At 49.5% G+C, this 24,903-nt stretch overlaps 2 protein-coding genes across 4 annotated transcripts in view; one reads left to right on the top strand and one right to left on the bottom strand.

The window, feature by feature from the left end:
• psme4b (proteasome activator subunit 4b) overlaps positions 1-7,846 on the bottom strand; it is a 21,848-nt gene extending 14,002 nt beyond the window's left edge. Inside the window, exons 1-16 of the mRNA XM_084670164.1 lie at positions 7,653-7,846; positions 6,346-6,486; positions 5,975-6,091; positions 5,799-5,843; positions 5,498-5,647; positions 4,932-4,995; positions 4,710-4,784; positions 4,260-4,382; positions 3,623-3,715; positions 3,085-3,263; positions 2,864-2,950; positions 2,180-2,366; positions 1,890-1,979; positions 1,285-1,349; positions 903-1,053; positions 26-124 (exon numbers count right to left, since the gene is read on the bottom strand). Of these exons, the coding sequence (XP_084526290.1) occupies positions 26-124; positions 903-1,053; positions 1,285-1,349; positions 1,890-1,979; positions 2,180-2,366; positions 2,864-2,950; positions 3,085-3,263; positions 3,623-3,715; positions 4,260-4,382; positions 4,710-4,784; positions 4,932-4,995; positions 5,498-5,647; positions 5,799-5,843; positions 5,975-6,091; positions 6,346-6,486; positions 7,653-7,846 (1,860 nt within the window). The remainder of the gene's footprint in view (positions 1-25; positions 125-902; positions 1,054-1,284; positions 1,350-1,889; positions 1,980-2,179; positions 2,367-2,863; positions 2,951-3,084; positions 3,264-3,622; positions 3,716-4,259; positions 4,383-4,709; positions 4,785-4,931; positions 4,996-5,497; positions 5,648-5,798; positions 5,844-5,974; positions 6,092-6,345; positions 6,487-7,652) is intronic.
• Positions 7,847-9,719: 1,873 nt separating this feature from the next.
• Positions 9,720-17,833, top strand: LOC146260457 (thrombospondin-2-like). 3 transcript variants are annotated; one of them, XM_084670098.1, is made up of 21 exons: positions 9,750-9,831; positions 10,549-10,614; positions 10,691-10,827; positions 11,016-11,177; positions 11,664-11,757; positions 12,195-12,365; positions 12,467-12,643; positions 12,797-12,970; positions 13,063-13,190; positions 13,299-13,433; positions 13,552-13,770; positions 13,873-13,980; positions 14,371-14,530; positions 15,221-15,339; positions 15,447-15,681; positions 16,021-16,248; positions 16,459-16,589; positions 16,673-16,813; positions 16,989-17,086; positions 17,281-17,420; positions 17,496-17,833. In XM_084670098.1, exons 2-21 carry the CDS (start codon positions 10,551-10,553, stop codon positions 17,501-17,503), a joined length of 2,829 nt encoding a protein of 942 aa, XP_084526224.1. In that variant the 5' UTR covers positions 9,750-9,831; positions 10,549-10,550; the 3' UTR covers positions 17,504-17,833. The 3 variants fall into 3 exon arrangements, with proteins under 3 accessions (XP_084526225.1, XP_084526224.1, XP_084526226.1); XM_084670100.1 differs by lacking the exon at positions 9,750-9,831 and adding an exon at positions 9,915-10,049; XM_084670099.1 differs by lacking the exon at positions 10,549-10,614 and having other exon boundaries at positions 9,720-9,831.
• Positions 17,834-24,903: the final 7,070 nt, after the last annotated feature.

Below are 24,903 nucleotides of genomic sequence, written 5' to 3'. Positions count from 1 at the left end.
GAGGAAGGACCAGGAGTCCAGGCACCTTGGCTGCTGCTCGACACATGTCCGCCACCATCCGCCCAGACACACACGTCTCAAAGATGTTCGTTGTGGCAAAATTGTACACCTTCTCCAAAGCCACCTAAACCATCCAGCCAGAACCACAACCAAGGACAGGAATAGCAGCTCAATAGATTGAAATGTCACTTCTACCTCACAAACTGTTGACATCTACTGATTCTTATCAGGTCATGTGAAAGGATTCTGTATAGAATTGGGGTTTCAAAATGTGTGTTCCAGAATGTGTGCGTGTGTTCCAGTGTGTGTGTGTGTGTGTTCCAGTGTGTGTGTATTCCAGTAGATGTGTGTGTGTTCCAGAGTGTGTGTGTGTGTGTGTGTGTTCCAGTGTGTGTGTATTCCAGTAGGTGTGTGTGTGTTCCAGAGTGTGTGTGTGTGTGTGTGTTTCAGAGTGTGTGTATTCCAGTAGGTGTGTGTGTGTTCCAGAGTGTGTGTGTGTGTGTGTTTCAGAGTGTGTGTGTGTGTGTGTGTTCCAGAGTGTGTGTGTGTGTTTCAGAGTGTGTGTGTGTGTGTGTTCCAGAGTGTGTGTGTGTGTTTCAGTGTGTGTGTGTGTGTGTGTTTCAGAGTGTGTGTGTGTGTGTGTGTTCCAGAGTGTGTGTGTGTTTCAGAGTGTGTGTGTGTTCCAGAGTGTGTGTGTGTGTTTCAGAGTGTGTGTGTGTGTGTGTTCCAGTGTGTGTGTGTGTGTGTTCCAGAGTGTGTGTTTGTGTGTGTTCCGAGTGTGTGTGTGTTCCAGAGTGTGTGTGTGTGTTCCAGAGTGTGTGTGTGTGTGTGTTCCAGAGTGTGTGTGTGTGTGTGTGTGTGTGTGTTCCAGAGTGTGTGTGTGTGTTCCAGAGTGTGTGTACCCTGTAGATGGGGCGGGAGCACTGTGTTAGGATGGTGCTGATGGTGGAGGACAGGCCCAGCTCCACCAGGCTCTCCAGCTGGGTCTGTGTGTCTGTCTCTGTCTCCCCACGCGTCTGCTCCAGGGTGCTGCTGTCTATCAGGGCAAAACACCTACACACACACACACACACATTTTCAAACACACTTTGTTGCTGTTCTGCTCATTTACAAACAGGTAAACAATTTGAGATGGTAGAATCATTAGAAATGACATTACGTAACTGAATTGTAATATTGTCCATACATTTTGAATGACCATCTCCCACCACCAACTCTCCATGGCCATCGCCCCTCTATGACTAGCAGAAGATCACTGTGTGCGCCTGTCTACTGAGACTGTACCTGTCCATGAACTGGAGAACAAAGTCTTCAAACTCAGCAGAGGCAAAACACAGCTCTCTCTCAACCTGACACCAGAGGAGACAAAGCTCGAGTCAATGACTGTGTTTATGTGGGTCTGTGCGCTTCTCTGGTCAGTTGTGTGTCAGTCAGGGTGTGTGTGTGTCTGAATGAGGGTGTGTGTGTGTGTGTGTGTCAGTAAGGGTGTGTGAGTGTGTGTGTCAGGTTGGACAAGGACAATGTGAACATTTTCTTTTTAGGGGATTAGGGTTTGGAAACTCTTCACCCCTCACTAAAAGATATGTTTGCTTGTGATGAACAATGACGAGACAGGCCACCAAACGCTATGCAGCTCATGGTGTTACGTTACGTTAGCTAATATTTCATTACGTGAGTTACACATATGTCACATATATCAGATATGTGTGTCATATCTGAGCGATGTGAGCTGTGTGTGTGTGTGTGGGTGTGTGTGTGTGTGTAAGGGTGTGTGTGTGTGTGTGTGTGGGTGTGTGTGTGTGTGTGTAAGGGTGTGTGTGTGTCTGTGTGTGTGTGTGTGCGGGTGTGTGTGTGTGTGTGTGTGTGTGTCTGTGTGTGAGTGTGTTTACCTCTGTGAGGTCGGTGTGCTGAGAGGGAGCAGATGAGCAGTCGACAAAAGGCACCAGAGTGGTGAAGGTGGCGATAAACTGGAATGTTATCTAGAGAGAGAGAGAGAGAGAGAGAGAGAGAGAGAGAGAGAGAGAGAGAGAGTGAGAGAGAGAGAGAGAGAGAGAGAGAGAGAGAGAGAGAGAGGAGGGAGAGAGAGAGAGAGAGAGAGAGAGAGGAGGGAGACACTATAAATCACACCAGGCACAAACTGCTGGAGGAGTACTTTGCTCGCCCCTGGTGTAACACCTACCATGCACTTGCTGAAGTCGTTTGGATCGACCCCGGGCAACGCTCCCATGAGCAGCGGGAGAACGTGTGTGCGGCCTTCTGGGTAATGGTTGCCGGTGGAGATGAGGCTGCGAGCCATCCCAATCATACAGCTGAGGGTCGCCGTGAGCGTGTGAGGTTCAGTGAGAGTCTGCATAGCAGCATACGTTCTAGACCCAGCAGGGACGCCCCCAACACACACACACACACCCATACATAGACACACACACACACACATACACATTCACACATAAACACATACAATGGACCACAAAGATATATATTAGACAACATACATGTACATTAAACCACACAGATGTACATTACATTCGTTTCTCGGTATAGAAATAACTCGCTGTAGGGTTAGAAAGCCGAATCCTTTAAGCTGCATGCAATGATTATTTACATGTTTAGTTATCAATTAGGGTATATTGTAACCATTTGTAACCGTTGATTGTAAATTAAAGTAGAAATGTCTATAAATAGCATTGTCATTAGCATACACCCCCGCACAAACACACACAAACCACACACACCACACACACAAACACCACACACACACCACACACACACACACACACACCACACACACACACACACACACCATACACACAGACACCACAAACACACACACACCACACACACACACCACACACACACAACTCACTTCTCCAGTACGGGAGGTATGGTGAGCTGAGGGGTGAGGAGAGCCAGGTTCTGCAGTGCGTAAGCAGCGTCCATACTGCCTGTCTTACTGCCAGCCACCAGCAGGGGGCACATGCAACACACCCAGCAGCCCTTCATTAGCTCACTTCAGTGATCTACATACATATTGTTGTATTTGATCCTCTCTGTATAGAGTGTATGTATGTATGGCAGCAGCAGTACCTGAACATGGCCAGCAGGGCGGCTCCACTGAGGCTGAGGGAGAAGTGGTGCAGGTCAGCGTCGCTGAGTTTGTGCTGATCTGGGACGGCCGTGATCCAGGACGGCTGGGCGTGGCGCTCACGGTGGACCCGACGCACCACGCTGGCCGGCAGCCGCTGCAGGAGCCTCATCAGATGAGACTACACACACACACACACACACACACACACCACACACACAGACACACACCACACACACACACACCACACACACACACACACACACACACACCACACACACCACACACGCACACACACACACACACACACACACCACACACACACACACCCACACACACACACACACACCACACACGCACACACACACACACACACCCACCCACACACACACACACACACACACACGCTGGCATCAACATATGCCCTCTGTCGGGTCAATGTGTTTTGGTGTGGCAGGGGTGTGTGTGTTTGTGTGTGTGTGTGTGGTGAAACAGGAGGGCCTGGCAGTGGTATGTGTGTGTGTGTGTGTGAGGTCAGACCTGCCAGCGTCCATGATTGGAGGGGTGGTAATAGGAAGCGATGCTGTTTAACAGACAGGTCAGCTGTTTCTGCGCAGGATTCCCTGGACCACCCTACAGGGACACAGGTCAGGGGTCAAACACTCATTATGATCACTATCATCAACATCGTCATCAGTACTGGGACAATTGTCATCAGGATCCTCATCATCCTCGACATCCTTTTTCTCATCATCATCATCCGTTTCATCCTCATCCTCATCCTCCCCCTCATCCGTTTCATCATCATCCTCCCCCTCATCCTCTTCATCATCATCCTCCTCTTCATCCTTTCCCTCATCATCATCATCCTTTTCGTCCTCATCCTCCTCCTCCCCCTCATCCTTTTCATCCTCATCATCATCCTCATCTTCATCCTTTCCCTCCTCATCATCCTCCTCTTCATCCTTTCCCTCCTCATCATCCTCCTCTTCATCCTTTCCCTCCTCATCATCCTCCTCCTCCTCATCATCCCCCTCATCCTCTTCATCATCATCCTCCTCTTCATCCTTTCCCTCCTCATCATCCTCCTCTTCATCCTTTCCCTCCTCATCATCCTCCTCCTCATCATCCCCCTCCTCCTCCAGCAGTGATCGTCCCCCGGGGTGCAGAGCAGTACCAGCAGGGCAGTGATCCACACCACTAGGTAACCCATGTCGTAGGAGTTGGTGAGGTATCGAGGAGCCACCATCTGACTGACCCCAACAGGCAGGTTCAGACTGCGCAGGATCCTCGTGAAGATCTAATGCACACACACACACACACACACCACGGGTTACAAATGGAATGAAAAACCGACCTATCAAAATACACACATGCTCACGTACACAACCCAGACAGGTGAAAAATTGAATAAAAAAACAATCCCTCAAAATACAGACACACACACATGTACACACAAACACACATATACACACACATACACACACATACACACACACAAACACATACACAAACACAACCCAGACAGATTAAAAGCGGAATGAAAAAGCAACCCTCAAAATACAGATACACACGCACATTTACACACACACACACACACACACACACACACACACATTTTACTCACAGTGGGGATGTAAGGGGTCCAGTCCACATATCCAATGTTGTCATTGGCCAAACGCGCAAACAGGTTCACAAGACACTGGAGACACAAATCAACTGTTGAGTGTGCGTGGGGGAACATTATTTTGTGTGTGTGTGTGTGTGTGCGTTATTTTACAGTGTGTGTGTGTGTGTGTGTGTGCGCGTTATTTTACAGTGTGTGTGTGTGTGTGTGTGTTGAACTCACCCCTTCCCAGTTGGGCTGACTTTGGACTGATACCCACAGACTCATCAACTCATCAAACCACAACCTTAAAGAGCACACACACACATACACGCACACAATCAGATACACACATTTTTGTTCAACTATGTGCTCTTACTGACACTCCCTCATGGATTTAGAAATAAGACAAATAGTCCTGGAAAATTCAGGTAAGCCTTGTGACTAACTGTTGGAATTGGAAACTGCATGGAATGTTCCTTCCATCTCTTGAGCGTAACCTCCAGTAATGTGTCTAAATCTAAAACAGGCCCCAACACTCAGTAATGTGTCTAAATCCAGAATAGGCCCCAACACTCAGTAATGTGTCTAAATCTAGAACAGGCCCCAACACTCAGTAATGTGGCAGAATCAAGGAAAGACTCTCAATTACACATTCTGGAGGACAGTTTGCAGCAAGCACAGAGAAAAGAGATTAAAGAGGTGCACTGAAGAAAACAAAATGCTAGTGAAGACACTATTTCTGTTGTTGACACACACACATACACACATGCACATACACACACGCACACACACACCCCTCCACCCACCTGAAGCCCAGTGCGTGATCCTTGGGGGGCATGATTGTGGGAAGGAAGAGCTCCATGTAGCTGACGGCCTTCTGCATGATCACGTCAAACACACACAGCAGGGGGCGCCACTCATCCAGCATCTCCTGGGTGGAGGACGCAGGGAAGTACCTGGTCCACACACACACACACACATACACACACAGACGCACGCCCACACACACGTACACAGACGCGCACACAGACACACAGTATGACATGACAGTAAATATATGGAGTATTATTTGAATGAAGTGTCTTGCAATCACTGTACAAAACTCACAATCTGCAACTCTTCACCATTGCTTTCAGCATGTTCTCCAAAGAGCTGGGGAACAAACAGGTAGAAAGAAGGAGGGTCAGAGGGAGAGATGATGGGGATGGAGAGTTCTCTAGTCCACGTGATAGTTCATGCATGAGGATGATGGGATGTGTGTGTGTGTGTGTATCACTACGTACTTGGGGAACCAGATCAGGCCTAGGTGTTCCGTTTTAGAATGGAAGACCTTCTCACACAGCGCGTACAATGGTCGCCATGGCAACTCCAGGTCATCCCGTGACAGCAGCTCCTTTTTCCTGTCGGCGGAGGAAGTGAGTCATCAGACCCTGACTGTGAGGTGTTGTTGTCAGGTGTGTGTGTGTGTTGTCAGGTGTGTGTGTGTGTGTGTTGTCAGGTGTGTGTGTGTGTGTTGTCAGGTGTGTGTGTGTGTTGTCAGGTGTGTGTGTGTGTGTGTTGTCAGGTGTGTGTGTGTGTGTGTGTTGTCAGGTGTGTGTGTGTGTGTTGTCAGGTGTGTGTGTGTGTTGTCAGGTGTGTGTGTGTGCAGGCATACTTGAGCAGGTTGATCAGAAGCCTGGCAAAGCTCTGCATCATATGAGGCTCCAGGTTGGGCAGAGTGACCAACTCATACAGCAGCTTAATGAACACAATATGGTCCTCTTTACTGAACCTGCGGCCATACAGCTTCAGAAAACTGCCAAGGAGAGACCGAGACAGAGAGGGAGAGAGAGGGAGGCACAGAGGCAGAGAGATAGAGAGGCAGAGAGAGGGAGGTAGAGAGAGAGAAGGGGAGAAAGGGAGGGAGAGCGATAGAGAGAGGGGGAGAGAGAGAGGGAGAGCGAGAAAAGGGGAGAGCGAGAGGGAGAGAGATAGAGAGGGAGAGAGAGGGAGGTAGAGAGAGAGAAGGGGAGAAAGGGAGGGAGAGCGATAGAGAGAGGGGGAGAGAGAGAGGGAGAGCGAGAAAAGGGGAGAGCGAGAGGGAGAGAGATAGAGAGGGAGAGAGAGGGAGGTAGAGAGAGAGAAGGGGAGAAAGGGAGGGAGAGCGATGGAGAGAGGGGGGGAGTGATAGAGAGAGGGGGGAGAGAGATAAAGAAAGGGAGAGAGAGCGATAGAGAGAGGGGGGGAGTGATAGAGAGAGGGGGAGAGAGAGAGAGAAAGCGATAAAGATAGAGAGAGGGGGAGAGAGGGAGAGAGCAATAGAGAGAGAGGCAGAGAGAGAGACAGAGAGAGAGAGAGAGAGAGAGAGAGAGAGGGGGGGGGAGAGAGAGGGGGAGAGAAAGGTGTTTAAACACCTTAAACATGAACTCACATTTGAACAAACATTGTTTGTGTACTTGAGGAAAACTGGGCAGGATTTAAGTGATGGAAAGGAAACCAGGTACACACACACACGCACACACTAAAACAATAGGCCTACAAAGTTCTTCTAAGAGGGGAATATGAAGACTGATCGCTTCCTGCTGAAGCATGAGCAGGTGACCCATTAACTGGCTAGACATAAACAACGTCACTGCCGCTAATGGGATGAGGAGCTGGAAGCCAATGTGAAAACTTCATAAAACAATGGCTGAAATGAGCTTCTACGTGAACCTATAGGGTATCCTAAAAATAAATTTTAACATTTTCTATATTTCTTGAATCTTCTCGTTGGTCAACAATATGGGATTAAACAACAGGGCCAGGTTATAAACAATTGTTATGAGTGGCGAAAATAGCTGATGCTTACGGTGTCATTTCAATTCAATTTAGATGCATAATCCATGTGTCTTATTTTATAGATTCAAATTACACATTTAGTCTTAATTTATACAGCAGTCTACAAATGATGGAGGTTACACTAGCATCCACGCAACTACTTACGCGAATAGTTTCCTTGTCCAGAAAGAGACACCGGGCCAGAGTTCTCTGACCATGACTGCCCGGGCCAGGTTCGCCTTTATCTCGGCCAGTAGCCGAGTAGCCTCCTCGTCCAGACGGTCTGCGTACGGCAGCAGGCCGTTGTAAACAATCTCTTTCTGAGGGATGAAGTCAGGGGGGTCGGCCTGGTTCGTCATCGTCGTTTGAAAGATATTCCTACAGTTTTTGACGGAGTGACTCAAAGGGGCTTTTTTTGCTTCCCTCGAAGCTCCAAGTCTTACTCAGCATAATCCCTGTTCGAGATCCTACAGGACAAAAGAAAAAGTGTGTCACGCGCTAATTAAAATAAAGGCTAAGTGCAAGCTCGTTTGCCCGTGACCTTGCAACCTGCATCCCTGCTGCTCTGTTACACCTTGGCCGTTTGTGTCCACATCGCGCCTTTCCACGGAACGCATGACGCAAACACAGATACGTCTGTAGTGATAGATATCTGCAAGTGTTATAACGTCTTTTTGTATCCTACGTCCTCTCAACTACAAATCCCAGCTAGCAGTGTGAGTGTATTAAGAGGTTAATCTGTAAAGATGGAGACACTAACAGGATAGCCAGCTAACAAGATTAGTTCCCTTCCCCCTTCCTTGCAAAGCTACCTTAACACCTGAACACTACCACCATACACACTCACACAACAGTATCTATCTGAATGATTGATGTAATATGAGGCTTGATTAACAATGACATTGCTAGTCTCCCCCTTCTGCCAAACCTACACGTACCTGTTTCCTCTGCCATCCTTCATGTACCCCTTCCATGTCAATCCATTTAATTTAAGTCTGTGGTAATTCAATGAGCTTTATTTGTATGCTGGGGAAGGAACAGATAATCAACTACGGGGAAGCAAAGTTGATAACACAACACTAGGTGACCCGTTTTACTGTGGCACAGAAGAGGGCTGGAGAGAATTTAGCTGGACTGTCTTAGTCCATGTCTCACTAAGCATCAGTCCATGTCTCTGCCTCAGTCCATGTCTCTGCCTCAGTCCTTGTCTCTGCCTCAGTCCTTGTCTCTGCCTCAGTCCATGTCTCTGCCTCAGTCCTTGTCTCTACCTCAGTCCTTGTCTCTGCCTCAGTCCATGTGTCTGCCTCAGTCCATGTCTCTGCCTCAGTACATGTCTAATTCTTTTCCCAAGGTAGCCTGCTTTCGCTCCTGTCCATATCTACTTCAGACCTTATCTTGTAGGAGACTACAGACCTGTACAGACCCTTCAGTCCTGTTTTTCCCTCTCTCTTGGTGCCACACTTTTTAAAACCAATGTAATTGAGAGGGATTCCTTGAAATAGAAGTTCAAACTCGGCTTCGATTTGTTGTTCATGGTGAAGTTCCAGAGTGTGTGTGTGTGTGTGTGTTTGTTGAACATCTGTAGGAGTCATTATTACACAAGCGGAATCTACAGATGGAAAAAGTGATGCAGGATTATTCAGCTAGGGACATAGAACACTGCACCAGGGCACTGCGAGATCCCACTGGAAAGAGAGAGGGTGGGAGGGAAGGCAGAGAGAGAGGGAATGGAGTGAGAGAGAGAGAGATGGAAGGAAGAGAGAGAGAGAGAGAGAGGGAAAGACAGAATGGTGGGAATCCCAAAGGAGAAAGGTAGAATACTTTAGGGCCCAAGGATAGAGAGAGATAGAGAGAAGGAGAGTAAGGCGGAGAGAGGGGGTCCCTGTGGGTGGGAGACGAGGCTGCTGGAGATGTTGTTCTAGCCTGAGGATCTAGCTCACTTGTGAAGCGGAGACTTCCAAACAGGTCTCACATACACCATGCGCGTGATTGCAACGGGTGATTTAGAGGAAAGTCCCTGTTTTTACTCTTCTTCAAGCACTGGACAAAATATGTAGCCATGAGCCTGTATGTGTGTCTGTGAGTGTGTGTGTGTGTGTGTGTGTGTGTGTGTGTGTGTGTGTGAGAGAGAGAGAGAGAGAGAGAGAGAGAGAGAGAGAGAGAGAGAGAGAGAGAGAGAGAAAGAGAGAGACTGAGGGGAGGGGTGTGTGTGTGTAAATGATGTGTCTGGGAAATCTGCATCCAGACATGAACACACAGACACACACCCACACCCACTGCTCTCTCGCTCCAGCTGGGATTCTCTGTGGGAGATATGCAGGTCTGCTCATCGCCAGACAGACGGGTAATATATGGGTCCCATTCCGGTCCGACACACACACACAGACACACACACAGACACACACACACACACACACAGACACACACACACAGACACACACACAAATAGGCTTCAGTCAAACCAGAGCTGTAGCTCGTGCAGGTCGGTTGGATTTCTGTCTGTTGTCCGTGTCCTTGTTGTGTTTGACTGACAGCCTGAGGTCTTGATGATCCTTTATCCAGGTGAGTTTTGACAACTGTTAGATGACTGCTGCTGGAGAGCAGCCCCCTAGCAAAGGCTAGCAGCCTCAACCTTCACTAACACACTGACCGATCTGACTGACGACCAACTCTTTGACTGCCTAATGACTAACTGACTGACTAAATGATTTTCTGACTGTTTGATTGACTGACTACTTGAAATGACTGCTTGATGGTTACTAAGTAACCGTAAGTGGCTGACTGCCTGGATAACTGACTAAATGACTAACTGGTTAAGTGACTGACTCACTGCCTAAGACACTTGGAAGAAGGAAGATTTAATGGTAAAAATAATGCCACTGAGTCATTATTTTAATAGCGTAAGTGCTTGTCATATTAATATCAATGTTCATGTGTTCATTTATTTGTGTGTTTGTGTCTGTGTGAGTGTGTCAATGTATCCTTGTTTGCGTGTATGTGTGTGTGTATGTGCGTGTATGGGTGAGTGTGTGTTTGTATGTGTGTGTATGTGTTTCTGTAGGCATGAGTCTGCTGGGTAGTTTTTCCTGGCTCCTGTTATTTTTGTGTGCAGACGCCCTTACCTCAGGTAACAAGTATTCACACGCACGCACGCACGCACACGCAGACCTTACACTCACACGCTCCTCTTCTTTGTACTGCAGAGGGAGCGACTGCTGGGGTAGGGGGCGTGGCCTCGGAGATGTGTCATCATTCGTGCGAGGACTTGATGACAGTGCTCACTGAGTTGCATGGGCTTCGAGCCCTTACCAGCAGCCTGCTTAAGGACCTGGAGAGAGCGGTAGGACAAACACACACATCATACAAGTAGTTTACAACCGGCTCAGGCTAAACGCTCATGTAAAAACGGGGGGGGGGGGGCTTTGTGTTTGTTTGTGTGTGTGTATGCATGTGTGTGTGAGAGCGTGTATGTGTGTATGTCTGTGTGCATGCATGGGTGTGCCTGTGCGCATGTGTGTGCGTGTGTAGACGGAGGAGAACGAGGAGATCCGCATCTCCCTGCAGGAGCTGGGGAACAGCAGCAGCCCGGGCAGCAGGGAGGAGGAGGGGTCTGAGTGTGTGCAGGACGGCCGCGTGTATCCGGAGGACGATGACTGGGAGCTGGACAGCTGCACGACCTGCAGCTGTCAGGTCAGTCTCTCATACACAGCACTACTGCAGCTGTCAGGTCAGTCTCTCACACACAGCACTACTGTAGCTGTCAGGTCAGTCTCTCACACACAGCACTACTGTAGCTGTCAGGTCAGTCTCTCACATACAGCTCTACTGTTGCTGGCAGTCTCACACACCACTATATTTATATAGTGGGGTCAGGGGGGAGTCAGGTGGCTGAGCAGTTAGGGAATCGAGCTCGTAATCAGAAGGTTGCCGGTTCGATTCCTGGCCGTGAAAAATGACGTGACCTTGGGCAAGGCACTTTACCCTACTTGCCTCGGGGGAATGTTCCTGTACTTACTGTAAGACACTCTGGATAAGAGCGTCTGCTAAATGACTAAATGTAATATTTCTTCAGCCACAGGATATGCTTCATGAGGCTAGTCCAGAGTTATAATGCTTAATGTCTAATGAAGCCTCCTAGACATCCCTCTACGTGTGTGTGTGTTTGTGTGTGTGTAGGAAGGGGAGGTGGTGTGCAGACAGGTGTCCTGCCCTGCCGTGTCATGTTCAAGCCTCTCCTTTACTGAGGGCGAGTGCTGCCCCCAGTGTTCAGGTGAGTGTATTGCACTAACCTTCCCACCCAATGCTTCCATCTCATCAATCATTAGCATCATCGGTCTCATCTGCGGATTCGCATGGTCTAATGAAAAATCCTGTTTATGCCTTGCTGGACCTGTCGTTCCAGAACTGAGAAGGGTTCTGTGTTGAAATCTACTTCTTAATTTGGGGCCATTTTTTATTGGTACAAACATACTACAGCACTTTTGTGTGTGTGTGTCTATATGTGTCTGTGTGTGTGTTTGTTTGTGTGTGTGTCTGTGTGTGTGTCTGTGTGTGTGTCTGTGTGTGTGTCTGTGTGTGTGTCTATATGTCTCTGTGTGTGTGTTTGTTTGTGTGTGTGTCTGTGTGGGTGTCTTTGTGTGTGTGTGTGTGTCTGTGTCTGTGTGTGTGTCTGTGTGTGTGTCTGTGTGTGTGTCTGTGTGTGTGCAGCACAAGGCGGTGAGGACGGCTGGTCCCCGTGGTCAGAGTGGACACAATGTTCTGTCACTTGTGGGCGTGGAGCGCAACAAAGGGGGCGTTCCTGCGATGATGTCATCACGTCCTGCTCCGGGCCCTCCCTCCAGACACGTAGCTGCTCCCTGGTAAAGTGTGACCGCAAAGGTAGGACGCACACAACACACACACATCACACACGCCAGTCTGTGGGAACAGAGACGTGAACTCGTGACCAGTATCACAGTGTCAGTATGTGTGACGTGTAGTGCGTGTGGACGGAGGCTGGGGACTGTGGTCTCCGTGGTCGGCGTGCTCCCTGACGTGTGGCGAGGGGAACATCACGCGTGTGCGCCTGTGCGACAACCCCCCTCCTCAGCGAGGGGGCCTAGACTGCGTGGGTGAAACCAAAGAGATGCAGCCGTGCGACGACACACCGTGCCCCAGTCAGTACACACACGGACACAAGCTGGTCGCCACGCACGCATACACGCACGTGTCCCATCGACAGTACACACATAGACAGTTGCTGCTGCTGTGGAACTGAAGAACATGTGATGCGTGTGTCTTTTGGTGAGTGTTTTCATGACTGTGTGTAGTTGCCGGAGGCTGGGTTTCCTGGTCGTCGTGGACAGAATGCTCGGTGTCGTGTGGGGGCGGACTGTCGAGCCGCCAGCGAGACTGTTCGAACCCCAGCCCTCAGCACGGGGGCAGGAAGTGTGTCGGAGACTCGGTGGACTACGCAGCCTGCAACAGAGACGCCTGTCCCATTGGTGACCTGTAACCTCTGCACCTCTCGCCCCCTCTGACCCCTGGAACGTCAGACGCCGCGTCCTCATCCTACCTGTGTGTGTGTGTCTTCCAGACAGCTGTCTATCCAGGCCATGCTTCCCAGGGGTGGACTGCGCCACCCACGGCGATGGATCGTGGGAGTGTGGACCTTGTCCACTGGGTTACCACGGAAACGGTTCGTTCTGCAAGGACGTCAATGAGGTGACCGGCCACGTCACGCGACACACACGGGGACGTGCTCGGTACACGCGTGCCGGCCAGAGTAGACCGTGTCCAACCACATGTGCCTGTGTCCGCCTCTTGCCACAGTGTGACGTCCAGGGGGTGTGCGTGACGGAGTGTGTGAACACCGAGCCGGGGTTCCACTGTCAACCCTGCCCGCCTCGCTACCGAGGATCACAGCCATACGGCCTCGGACTGCACGCTGCCAAGACCAACAAACAGGTAGACGTGCGTGTGAGTGTGTATGTGTGTTGGCCACTATGTAACCGTGAATGCAAGTTTGGCAGTGACATCATACGCAGAGTCATTTAAAAGCCTGATACTTGGTGTGGGTATGTAGGTGTGTGAGCCCTACAACCCTTGCAAAGACAATACACACAAGTGCCACCAGCACGCCAGGTGTGTGTACCTGGGGCTGTCCTCACAGCCCATGTACCGCTGTGTGTGCGCTGTGGGTTTTGCCGGAGACGGCTTCCTGTGTGGCGAAGATTCCGACCTGGACGGATGGCCCAATCACAGCTTGACATGTCATCTGAACGCTACGTACCACTGCCAGGAGGTAACACGCACACACGTGTGTTCACACACACACACACATGAATATCTAAGCTGTATCCTGGTTGGGTGGAGGATCCTTAACGTGGAATCTGATTGGCTGTAGGATAACTGTCCCATCATGCCAAACTCGGGGCAGGAAGACCGTGATCAGGATGGCTACGGGGATGCCTGTGACCCTGATGATGACAATGATGACATCATTGACGAGAGGGTAAGCCTGTGTGTGTGTGTACCACCTGCTGTACCAGGAGACTCAAGAGTATCAAGAGACTGCACCCCCAAAATAGTTTGATGTTGCACTTTTGACATGACACTGACTTTACTGCACTGTACTATGGACTACTGTACTATACATGTAGTTCATACATTAGGTTCACCGAGCCTACTTTGCACTGTGTTTAGTAAATACATAGTGCCTGACCACTGAAACACTGGTAAAACTTCTGTTCCTTGTTGTTCTGATCCCTTTCACTGCTGAATGACAAAAAATGAAAATGTAACCTCGGTATTGGGATTCTGACTGTAAAAAAAAGAGATGATTGATTGAATAGGTACAGTAGGCCTAATGTTTACCTTGTGTATGTGCATACATTCTCCCCAGGACAACTGTCCACTGGTGTACAACCCTCGGCAGTTTGACTCAGACCGGGATGGGGTGGGGGACCGCTGTGATAACTGCCCCTTCGAACCCAACCCCCTGCAGACAGACACGGACGCCAACGGAGAGGGGGACGCCTGCAGCATTGACATGGATGGAGACGGTACTTGGCTAGATGCTAACCTGAGCTGGTCACGGATAAAGCTAACGCTTACTCTGCAGCATTGACATGGATGGAATGGTAGTTGGCTAGATGCTAACCTGAGCTGGTCATGGCTAAAGCTAACGCTTACTCTGCATCATTGACATGGATGGAATGGTAGTTGGCTAGATGCTAACCTGAGCTGGTCACGGCTAAAGCTAACGCTTACTCTGCAGCATTGACATGGATGGAATGGTAGTTGGCTAGATGCTAACCTGAGCTGGTCACGGCTAAAGCTAACACTTACTCTGCAGCATTGACATGGATGGAAATGGTAGTTGGCTAGATGCTAACCAATGCAGGCTATGGCTAACCCTAAATCTGGTAATGAATGGAGAAGGTTGCAAGATGCTCATCACAGTTGGTGAGCTGGTAGCTGGGGGCCCATGCGAAAAGGAAATTAGTATATTTCTATAGGAGGAGGGATTGGGGGATCATAAAGAATCCTGCTCTGGTCTTGATAGAACCCTCAGTTTGTTCTTTCTCACCTGACAGGGGTTTTTATGATGAACCTTATGGACATCAAAAGTGTTGTGTGGGACATTTTTGTTCAGAGGGCATCTATGTTGTTACTGTTTGCATCTTTTTAAGCCCAGTACAACTACTAATATGTACTACTGTGTGTGTGTGCATGTGTGTGTGCGTGTCCAGAGATGCTGAATGGGCACGACAACTGTCCTCTGGTGTACAACACAGACCAGAAGGACACTGATCTGGACGGAGTGGGAGACCAGTGTGACAACTGTCCCCTCCTCCACAACCCCTCACAGGTAAACACACACACGCACACGCTGGCTACTGACCTGCAGCAGTGGATGATACAGGTGGGCTTGTTAAGACTGAAAGATAATTACTTCTGTTGTGTTTGTGTGTGCAGACTGACTCTGACAGCGACCTGGTCGGGGACAAGTGTGATTACAACGATGACATTGACGAGGACGGCCATCAGAATTCTCTAGACAACTGCCCATACATCGCCAATAGCAACCAGGTCGACCATGACAAAGACGGCAAGGGCGATGCCTGTGACCATGACGATGACAATGACGGTATCCCTGACGACCGTGACAACTGCAGACTGGTGCCGAACCCAGACCAGCTGGACGTGGATGGTCAGTAAACTAGAACACATTCAAGGTCTCAAGGTCACACTGTTTACTTATACTCTCCCCTCCTCCCTCTCCCTTGTTCCCTCTCCCTTCCTACTTCTGAGCATTCTGTTATTTTATGCCCTCACTCTCTCTGAATTTCCCCTCCTTCTCTTTTCCTTCCCTGTTTTTCCCCTTCTTATAATCTTTTCCTCTCTGATTTCATTCTTTGTTTCTGTCTGTGCCCACCCTCACACTTCATTCACACTCTACCGTACCGCATTCTCTCTCCACCTCTCCTACTTTTTCTCACTTCCTCCACCTGTCTCTTTCCATCCCTCCACGCCTCTCTCTGTCTCTCAGGGGATTGTCGCGGAGATGCCTGCCAGGATGACTTTGACAACGACAGCATCCCAGACGCTCTGGACCCGTGTCCTGAAAACAGTGACATTGGAGCCACCGATTTCAGGAAGTTCCAGTCGGTGCTGTTGGACCCCCGGGGCACGGCCCAGTCAGACCCGCTCTGGGTGATCCGTAGTGAGGGGACAGAACTGCTGCAGACTGCCAACTCAGACCCTGGCATCGCCCTCAGTGAGACCCCCCAATACACTGCCTAATACTTTACCAAGAATAAGACTTCTGTCTTAGAGCTGTGACGGTAGAATCAATGTCTGAGCTTTTATAGAATATTCAAACCTGGGGCACTGTAATCGCATACAATGTAATATGTGTTGTATCTGTGTCTATGTGTGTCTCTCTCCATGTGTTTGCCTGTGTTCGTCCATGCGTGTGTGTGTGTAGGCTTTGATAAGTTCAACGCGGTAGACTTCAGTGCAACCTTCTACGTGAACACAGATAGAGATGATGATTACGCAGGGTTGGTGTTTGCCTACCAGTCCAGCAGACGCTTCTACGTGGTGATGTGGAAACAGGTGAGTCCGACGTGAAACACACACACACACACACACACACACTCACTCTCACCTAACCCGTCTGTGTGCGGCACTTTCGGTAGCTGTCTCAGGCCTACTGGGAGAAGAAGCCTTCTCGTGCCTTCGGCTCCGCTGGCGTCTCCATCAAGGTGGTCAACTCCACCTCCGGCCCAGGCAGGGGCCTTCGCAACGCCCTGTGGCATACTGGCAACACCCGCCATCAGGTGACGTCCCCACTACTTCCTGTTTACTCTATGGTCCTTGGGTGACATGCATAGTCCATGTGAAATGTGCATCTATTCTACACTTCTCTGCATAACCCAGATGGGAGACACCATGTTCATCCACAGCTTGAGTTCTAAACGGGTCAGTCTGACTGTGTGTGTGTGTGGTTCTCAGGTCCGTACACTATGGCACGACCCCAACAACATTGGCTGGAGGGACTACACAGCTTACCGCCTGCACCTCATCCACCGGCCAAAGACTGGCTTCATCCGGTAGGTATACCACAAGAGGTCGTGGCTGGATCGAGTTTGGGGTCGAGTTGTTTTGATTTAGTCACTTGATGTTGTGGTTGAGGTTTCTGTGGGGTTATGTTTCAAAATGGTCTTTTCAAAATGGTCTGTTGTGTGTGTTTCTCTAGGGGCATGTGGTATATAGTGTTGGGGTTGAGTTGTGGTTGTGTTCCCAGGGTGGTGGTGTATGATGGCAGGGACATCATGGTGGACTCTGGCCCAGTTTATGACCTCACGCTGGCTGGAGGCCGACTGGGACTGTTTGTATTCTCTCAAGAACACGTCCTCTTCTCAGACCTCAGATATGAGTGTCGAGGTGAGGTCACACACACACACACACACAGAAAGGATTCACACACCAACGCTCATAACCTTGTTACTTTCTTTTCAGATAACTGAGCTCTTTAGTGGAAGCCCTATCTGATGACAACGAAGGGAACACCAGCTTGTGGTTGTTACTAAACATATCCATTCTTCAGTTAAGGTGCCTTGCAATGTTTTATACATCAGTTCTTGGAAGAGCCAGACCTGTATGATTATTATGCGCGTTCATTTTATCATGAAGCTTTTCAGAAGTTTGTTAAACTGTGTATATTTAGAAAGCTATGTTTGCTTTGCAGAAGACAAATGTGTAAATACTTATTTATTTAACAATTTTGTTTGTAACAGTGTTACAATACTCTACATCTATCTGATCATTGTAGTTCACACAATAAATACAATTTTAGATGATGTGTCTGAGGGTTTATGTGTGTGAGAGAGGGTGTACTGCATGGGAGAGCATGTGTGTGTGTGTGTGTGTGTGTGTGTGTGTGTGTGTGAGAGAGAGGGTGTATGTGGATCTGAGAGGGTATATGTGTGTATGTTTGTGAGACGTGTGTGTTGCTGCTGTATAATAATGTACATAATGGATGCGAAACCGGGTCCGGTTGTATGCTGCAAAAACACTCAGAAATAACGGCGCTGTGCAAGCTTGCACTGTCTGGATACAGGTTAGAAAATGTCTGTTGAGGTGAGAATGAATCACACAGACAAAGATGCTCCGCGGCCAGTGTGGTCCAGGCAGTGGTAGTTCTAAAGACAGGCCTACACACAGCACCAATAAAAGGTCTTTGCCTTCAGGCAAACTGGACCATTTTTTTCTGTGCATCTTGTTTGGTTTTACATTGAAGTGAATAAATGCCAACAGACTGGTTATGGCTCCAATGGCTCCAACACTCCGGCCCCTAATTGTCAAAACAATTATAACAAAAGTTGGAACAATGATACAGTAGTTGTCAAGTTGTCGGAGTTTTTTGGTTGTGCTATTCCCCAACTTGAAAAAGGGACTGAGCTGTCTACATGGAGGTGTGGGTAACTGGATTCCACTCGAGTTGCTGAATGACTGAGTCCCAGGCAGTAGCTATGTTTCCACTCTCCTTTTTATTTCCATTAGTCACTCAGCCATTGGCCATTTAGCAGATAGGTAAAAAACCTTCAAAGACAAACAAACCACACAAGTTTTCAGCAAAATGCACACAATAGTACACAAACACCACCATGCGCAAAATACTGATTTCAATGACTAAAAACACAAACCAACGATGCAGGAGGAAGTAAGATTTAAAGTTCATTCTCTCACCGGCTGTCTCTCCAAACTTGTAGACCCAGATCTCGCACAACACTCCACAAACAGCAACACGGTTTGCTGCCGTTTCAATTACTCTCTCGTACCTGCTTGGAGCCCAATTAGGCACCTAATATCCTCCTCTGCGTCGCGCTGATTTGACCTTGATTGACTTCAGCCTTGTTAATCTGCTGCTCCCGATTTAAAGTGAAAGCGTCACCACCATTTTTTTTCCCCTGTTTCCCCCGTGTATACACAATTCTCTTAAAATCCCACAAGTGAAATTCTAAGCCCACAGTTTGACTCGACACCTCCCACTCGATCTTTCCTGTAGACATACTGAGAAAGGTCGCCACTTCCAAGTCAAACTCAGTTGGGAAAACTCAAGTCTCCCTTTAGTGACCCACTTGTTCTTCAACAGGCAACAGGACGACCAGTCGCCGGACATCCCTGTGAAGGACAGTAGCTTGGACCTTCAAGTTTCGTCCTTCAGGGTTTGGTTCCTTTGCGCATCCAGCCCTTATCACAGGAACACTGTAGCTTGGGAAGACTCTGATATTCACATCCCTCACAATGCCTTTGCTGTCTGGATTGGCGCTGATGACTCTGCCAAGCTTGAACTGTCCCCTCATTGCGTTTTGGTCACACAGCCAGACAATGTCCCCAACAGCGATGTTCCTCTCTGTGGTGTGCCACTTGCTTCTCACAAAAAGATTGGGACCCGCCAATTGACTCCAGCTCTTCCAGAACTTGGTTACTTCCGATTGCTGGTAAAGTCAAAGGTCTTGACGTCTCCACTTTGAGAAGCCCGTCCAAGCAAGAGGGAATTTGGTGTTACATACTGAATACAGTCTTCCTGGCTCTGAATCCTGGCATCAATTGGCCGCTCATTTGCGAGGTTGGCTGCCAAGTACAGAGCTGTGTGAGACTCACTGTAACTCAATGCAGCCTCCTTCCCAAGACTCTGGAGCGCCTTCTTCACGATGCGCACAGCAGCTTCTGCAGCACCATTCCTGTGTGGGGAATCAGCAGGATGGATCTTCCACGCCCACGTAGTTCCATTCTTCGCAGCAGTCTCCTCCAAGGCAGACTTGTTCTGGCTGTCCAAGAATCTGTACAGCTCTTCCAGGACTGGCTTCGCACCCACAAAGTTAGTACCTGGGTCTGACCAGACCTTTCTCGGATGCCCCCTGATTGCTGTGAACCTTTGGTAGGCCATCAGGAACGCTTCAGTGGACACAGAGCTTGCTAGTTCGGTGTGGATGGCTCTGCTGGCCATGCAACAGAAAACCACACCCCAGACCTTCAGGGTCACTCTTTTCCTTACATCATCCTTCACCTGGTAGGGTCCAAAAAGGTCCACCGAGGTATATTCAAAAGGTGCTGCAGGTTCAGTCCTCTCAGGCGGCAAGTCACCCATCACTTGTTGGCACTTCCTTGCCTTTGCCTTCCTGCAGACTAGACAGCTGTCAACGACCTTTTGGGCTATCCTCCTTCCTCTTACAACCCAGGCCTTTCTTCTCATCTTGAGCAGGGTTCCAGCCACTCCGTCATGACCCTCACTATGAGACTCACGAGCTAGCAATGTACACATCCATGAGTCGCAAGGCAAGAGGGGAATGGCGGCACTGTCTCCTTTGAAACCCTGCACTCTTCCACCACAGACAACGAGCCCAGAGTCCTGTTCTTTGTAGACCACAAGCCTGTCTGTTGTAGTGCTTGGGAAATTGGCGCCCTCCTGTGCAGCAAGGAAAGGGTCCCGCAGCACATCTTTCCTTTCCCAGACAGAGATGACTCCGGTTAAAGGGACCCCCTCCCACTTTGACCTGTTCAGGGTCCGGTTTGGTCCAAGGAACCTTTTGGCTGCCCTCCAGATCCAAGCAATGGTCCTAACAAGTCTGGTTAGACAGCTGAACCGTTTGATGTCCACAAGGCTCTGGATAGCTGACCCTGTGGGTGGTCTCTGTTGTTCTGCTTCAACATGGTCCTCTTTCCGCCCTGGCTTCATTGCCTGGGCCCTCGTCAGAGCAGCAACAAAGGCTTTCTTTTGCAGCTTGTCGATACTCTCTCTGGCAGCAGTAGCAATTTCCTTTGCTGATTTGATCGGCCACTCACTTACAGGAAAGCTCAGGAACTTTGGACCATTCTGCCATTCTGAGTCTTCGTCAAGATGTTTAGGCCCGCCTCCTCTCGTGATTAGGTCTGCAATATTCTGCGGACCAGGGATCCACCACCAGTCTTGGACTTGTGAGTTGCTTTGGATTTCTCCTATCCGATTTGCAAAAAAAGTTTGATAGCCATAGCTCTCTCTTTGGATTGCACCAAGGATGGTCTGGCTGTCGACAAAATGGAACCACTTTCCAATCTTGATTCGGCTGTGCATCTCAAAGTACCTCTTCAGGCGGGACGCAAACACTGCTCCACATACCTCTGATTTCACAGCATCTCCCTTCTGATCCAAGGGGGTCAGTTTGGCCTTGGACTCCACCAGCTTGATGATGGGATTTTGGTCAGAGCTCCACCTCAGATACATCACTGCTCCATAGGCATGCTCGCTCCCATCGGAGAATGTAATTGCCCACGGCTCACCGGCATGGCATGAAGGAGTTAGAGCCCTGGTGAATTTGACTTTGCCGAGCTGGACATATTGTTCAAAAAGCTCAATTGCATCTTCCCTGAGCCCCTCTGAGAGCGCTGTGTCCCATGTCTCTTTAGCTGGGCAACTTTTGCTTTTGGCTTCCTGGAATGCTCGGCGCACCAGGATAGCCCCTTTCTGCTTTGCAGGCGTCACCAGGCCGCTTGGATCATACAAACCAGCCACCTGACTGAGCAACTCCCTCCTTGTCAGAGGATCTGGGGTCTGAGGCCTAACCTGTTCTTGCAGGAGGTTCTGACCAAGCCGCATCTTTTGCTTTCTCCTTGAGAAATTTATGGAAGTCATGACATGAAGCCTGTCTTCCTCAACAATGTAGCCAAGGCCGAGTGCCTTATTGTCGTCATCCCCCATTTGATTTGGGAGGACCAAGGTTCCCTCTTTGGCTCTTGCTCTGCCATCTGGCTCGTCATGAGGCTCCTGCCTCCCACTTTGCCCAGAGAATACCCATGGCTTGAGCTGAAATCCTCCAGCCTTCAGGATGTTCTCCACATTTGCAGTGATGGTTCTCAGGCGGCCAAAGTCATTTTGCGATGTCAGGACATCATCGACATAGCTGTCCTGCTCGAGTACCCGGCGCTCCTCCTTAAGGTGCATGAACTGAGGTAGGTTGGAGGTCTCTCGCATTGCAAGCTGTGCGATGCATCCCGCTGGCTTGTCTCCAATGTGATAGCATATTCTCCCAGTTCCTCATCCTCAGAGTCTCGCCACAGGAATCTGTGGAGGTGCACTTCACGGTCCTCAAGCCAGACAGCGTTGTACATCTTTTTTATGTCACCCAAAGCAGCGTACACCCCACCTCGAAACTTCAGGAGGACCGCACGGATCGGGTTGAGGACGTCTGGACCCTTCATCAGCATGTCATTCAGGCTCACACCTCTGAATTTTTGGCTGCTGTTCCAGACAAGCCTTACTGGCGTTGTGACTGAGTGTGGATTTGGAGCGATGAGATGACTGACGTACCATATCGGGCCGTTCCAGTTGGTAATCATACCTTTGGAGAGCTTGATTGCCGCCCCTCTAGTGACCATGTCATGGACCTGGGAAGCATAGGCAGCTTTCCATTTGGGATCTTTGGCAAGATGTTTTTCCGTTCTGAGGAAGGTGGCCTCAACAGCTCCCCTGTTGCTCGGGAGCGAAACTGGGTCTTCTATCCAGGGGTACTTGGCATGCCAGTGCGGATCCTTGCTGTGGCAGTCACCTGTGACGTACGTGAGCCCGTCTCTCACTACCTCGAGTTCCCGTTCTTCAGCAAGAGTCATTTCTTTGCCACCTGGCTGGCAGTTTCCACACCGACAGCCCCCACACCTTGGATCGCAGGCAGCGCCAATACTGTCCCATCTCCACCATTCCAGGAAGTCTCGGCCGGTTGTGAAGGCGATTGACTCCTGGATATCCTGGCAGATCAGACTGTTTGTTGGCTGCTGCTTTGGGATCCTGGCGGGGAGTTCCTCATACTTAATGGCGGCGGTCCTCATTGACCTGGCGAAGCGAGTGTTGGATGTATGGGCTGACACGGCGATGTTCTCAAACAGGTCTGGGTGAGTGCCCCCAACGGTCTTCCCCAGTGGTCCGCCCCACAGCACGAGGTCTCCAACAACTCGAATTCGCTGAGGCGCCAGCTTACCCTCTCTGTGACTTATCAGCAAGCTGATCTCTTTAGGTCTTGTGAGCTGATCGGCTGGGATGTCAGGAAAGAACTTCTGCAGTTGTCTTGCTGTTACCCCCTTGTAGACCTCTGCGATATTGTCCAGTCCATAGCAGACCAACTGGTGGGATTGAAGGGTGCCTCTCGGAGTCTCCACTCTGATTTTTAACAAGTACCTCTTTGTCTCTACGTGGACCTTCATTCCCCCGACCCCATGGACAACAAGAGTGATTTCCTCGCTTCTGAGGTTCAGCTTGCTTGCAGCTTTGTGGGTGATATAGTTTGTGTCTGACGCCAGGTCGATCAAGGTCCCGATCCTCTGCCCAGCATTGGCTGTTACTTCAAGAAGCATCATTATGACCGGGAACTCTTGTAGACCACCTTCAATGAGAAGGCCTGATGGTTTGGTCACTGCATTTAGGGTTGAGGCGGCGTTCGAGAAGGCATCCCGGCACTGTTTTGCGAGTTCTGGGGAGAGATTTCTTATGAAGTCCTCCTGGTCAGCAGTGTACTCCTGCTTTCCTTCCCCAGGATGGCGTCCACCTCTTTTCTGGCCAGCACTGCTCTCTGTATCAGCATTGGGGCACAGGTAGTGGTGATGTTCAGGGCCACGTCCAGCCTTGCAGTCTGGATGCCTGCAGAGAAAGGTGGATTTGCAGAATGCCAAGTCATCATGGATTTCAAGGCACCTCTCACATGCCCCTAGATCCTTTACGGCAGCATTCCTCCCTGCTGGCTTTAGGTCCCGAAACTGCTTGCAGAAATACAGCTTTGTCCTGTGCTTTGGGTCGCCACAGATGACACATCCTGCACGGGCACCCTCAGACTTGGTGGCTTTTGTTCTAGCGTGTCTTGGCTCCGATCTTGCTCCTTCTCTTGGCTCCTCATCCTTCAGTTGCTCGAGTTGTTCGTAAATGCTCTCTTGCCCCTTCAGGAAGGCCAGCAGACCGTCAAATCGGTTGTTTGGGAGCACAGCATTTCGACCGTCAGCCACATAGACAAGCCATTCCTTCTTCAGACTTTCCGGAAGCTTACACTCAATAGACTTTGTGACCAATGGATTCTTGATCGCCCCTGTGTCTCCCAGGTCACTCAGATCTTGCAATGCTTTTTCAACTGTTTGAATCAGTTCCACTATCTTTCGTGGCTGGTGACTCCTAACAGCTGGCATTTTCTGCAATTCTTCCACAATCTCAATGGCGATAGAAGTTTGGTTTCCATAGCGATTTCCAAGGATGCGGAAAACATCTTCTGCTGTGTTGTAGGTGGTGAGCCTGAGGTCTCGGGTGATTCTGTCATCCAAACTGTCCAACAACTGGAATTTCTTGACCTCTCGTGAACCTGTGGGCTCACCTTGCCTTTGCAGCGCTTCCCAATCTTTTCTCCACCTATAGAAATCCCGTTTAATGCCAGAGAACTTGGGGAGAGATGTTGGCTTTAATTTGATTGAGGGCATGGGAGGATTTTGGGGGACAGTCCTCGTCTGTCGTCTGCCCTCTTCTTCCAGCTTTACCTGGATGAAGTCGGCCTTCCTGGACACGAGCGCAGGGATCGGTTTTTTACTGTCAAGTTGTCGGAGTTTTTTGGTTGTGCTATTCCCCAACTTGAAAAAGGGACTGAGCTGTCTACATGGAGGTGTGGGTAACTAGATTCCACTCGAGTTGCTGAATGACTGAGTCCCAGGCAGTAGCTATGTTTCCACTCTCCTTTTTATTTCCATTAGTCACTCAGCCATTGGCCATTTAGCAGATAGGTAAAAAACCTTCAAAGACAAACAAACCACACAAGTTTTCAGCAAAATGCACACAACAGTACACAAACACCACCATGCGCAAAATACTGATTTCAATGACTAAAAACACAAACCAACGATGCAGGAGGAAGTAAGATTT

Source organism: Hypomesus nipponensis, chromosome 13 (assembly GCF_054491055.1).
Source record: "Hypomesus nipponensis isolate SF chromosome 13, ASM5449105v1, whole genome shotgun sequence".
Lineage (NCBI taxonomy): Eukaryota > Metazoa > Chordata > Actinopteri > Osmeriformes > Osmeridae > Hypomesus > Hypomesus nipponensis.
The sequence above is the reverse complement of the archived record's forward strand: the minus strand, read 5'-3'. Positions and strand labels throughout refer to the sequence as shown.

Excerpts from the sequence above, each read along its gene's own strand:
- LOC146260457 (XM_084670099.1), top strand. The coding sequence starts at position 9,735 with ATGAACACACAGACACACACCCACACCCACTGCTCTCTCGCTCCAGCT. Across the intron at positions 16,249-16,458 it reads AGACCCTGGCATCGCCCTCA|GCTTTGATAAGTTCAACGCG; the intron begins GTGAGACCCCCC and ends GTGTGTGTGTAG. Across the intron at positions 16,590-16,672 it reads ACGTGGTGATGTGGAAACAG|CTGTCTCAGGCCTACTGGGA; the intron begins GTGAGTCCGACG and ends CACTTTCGGTAG.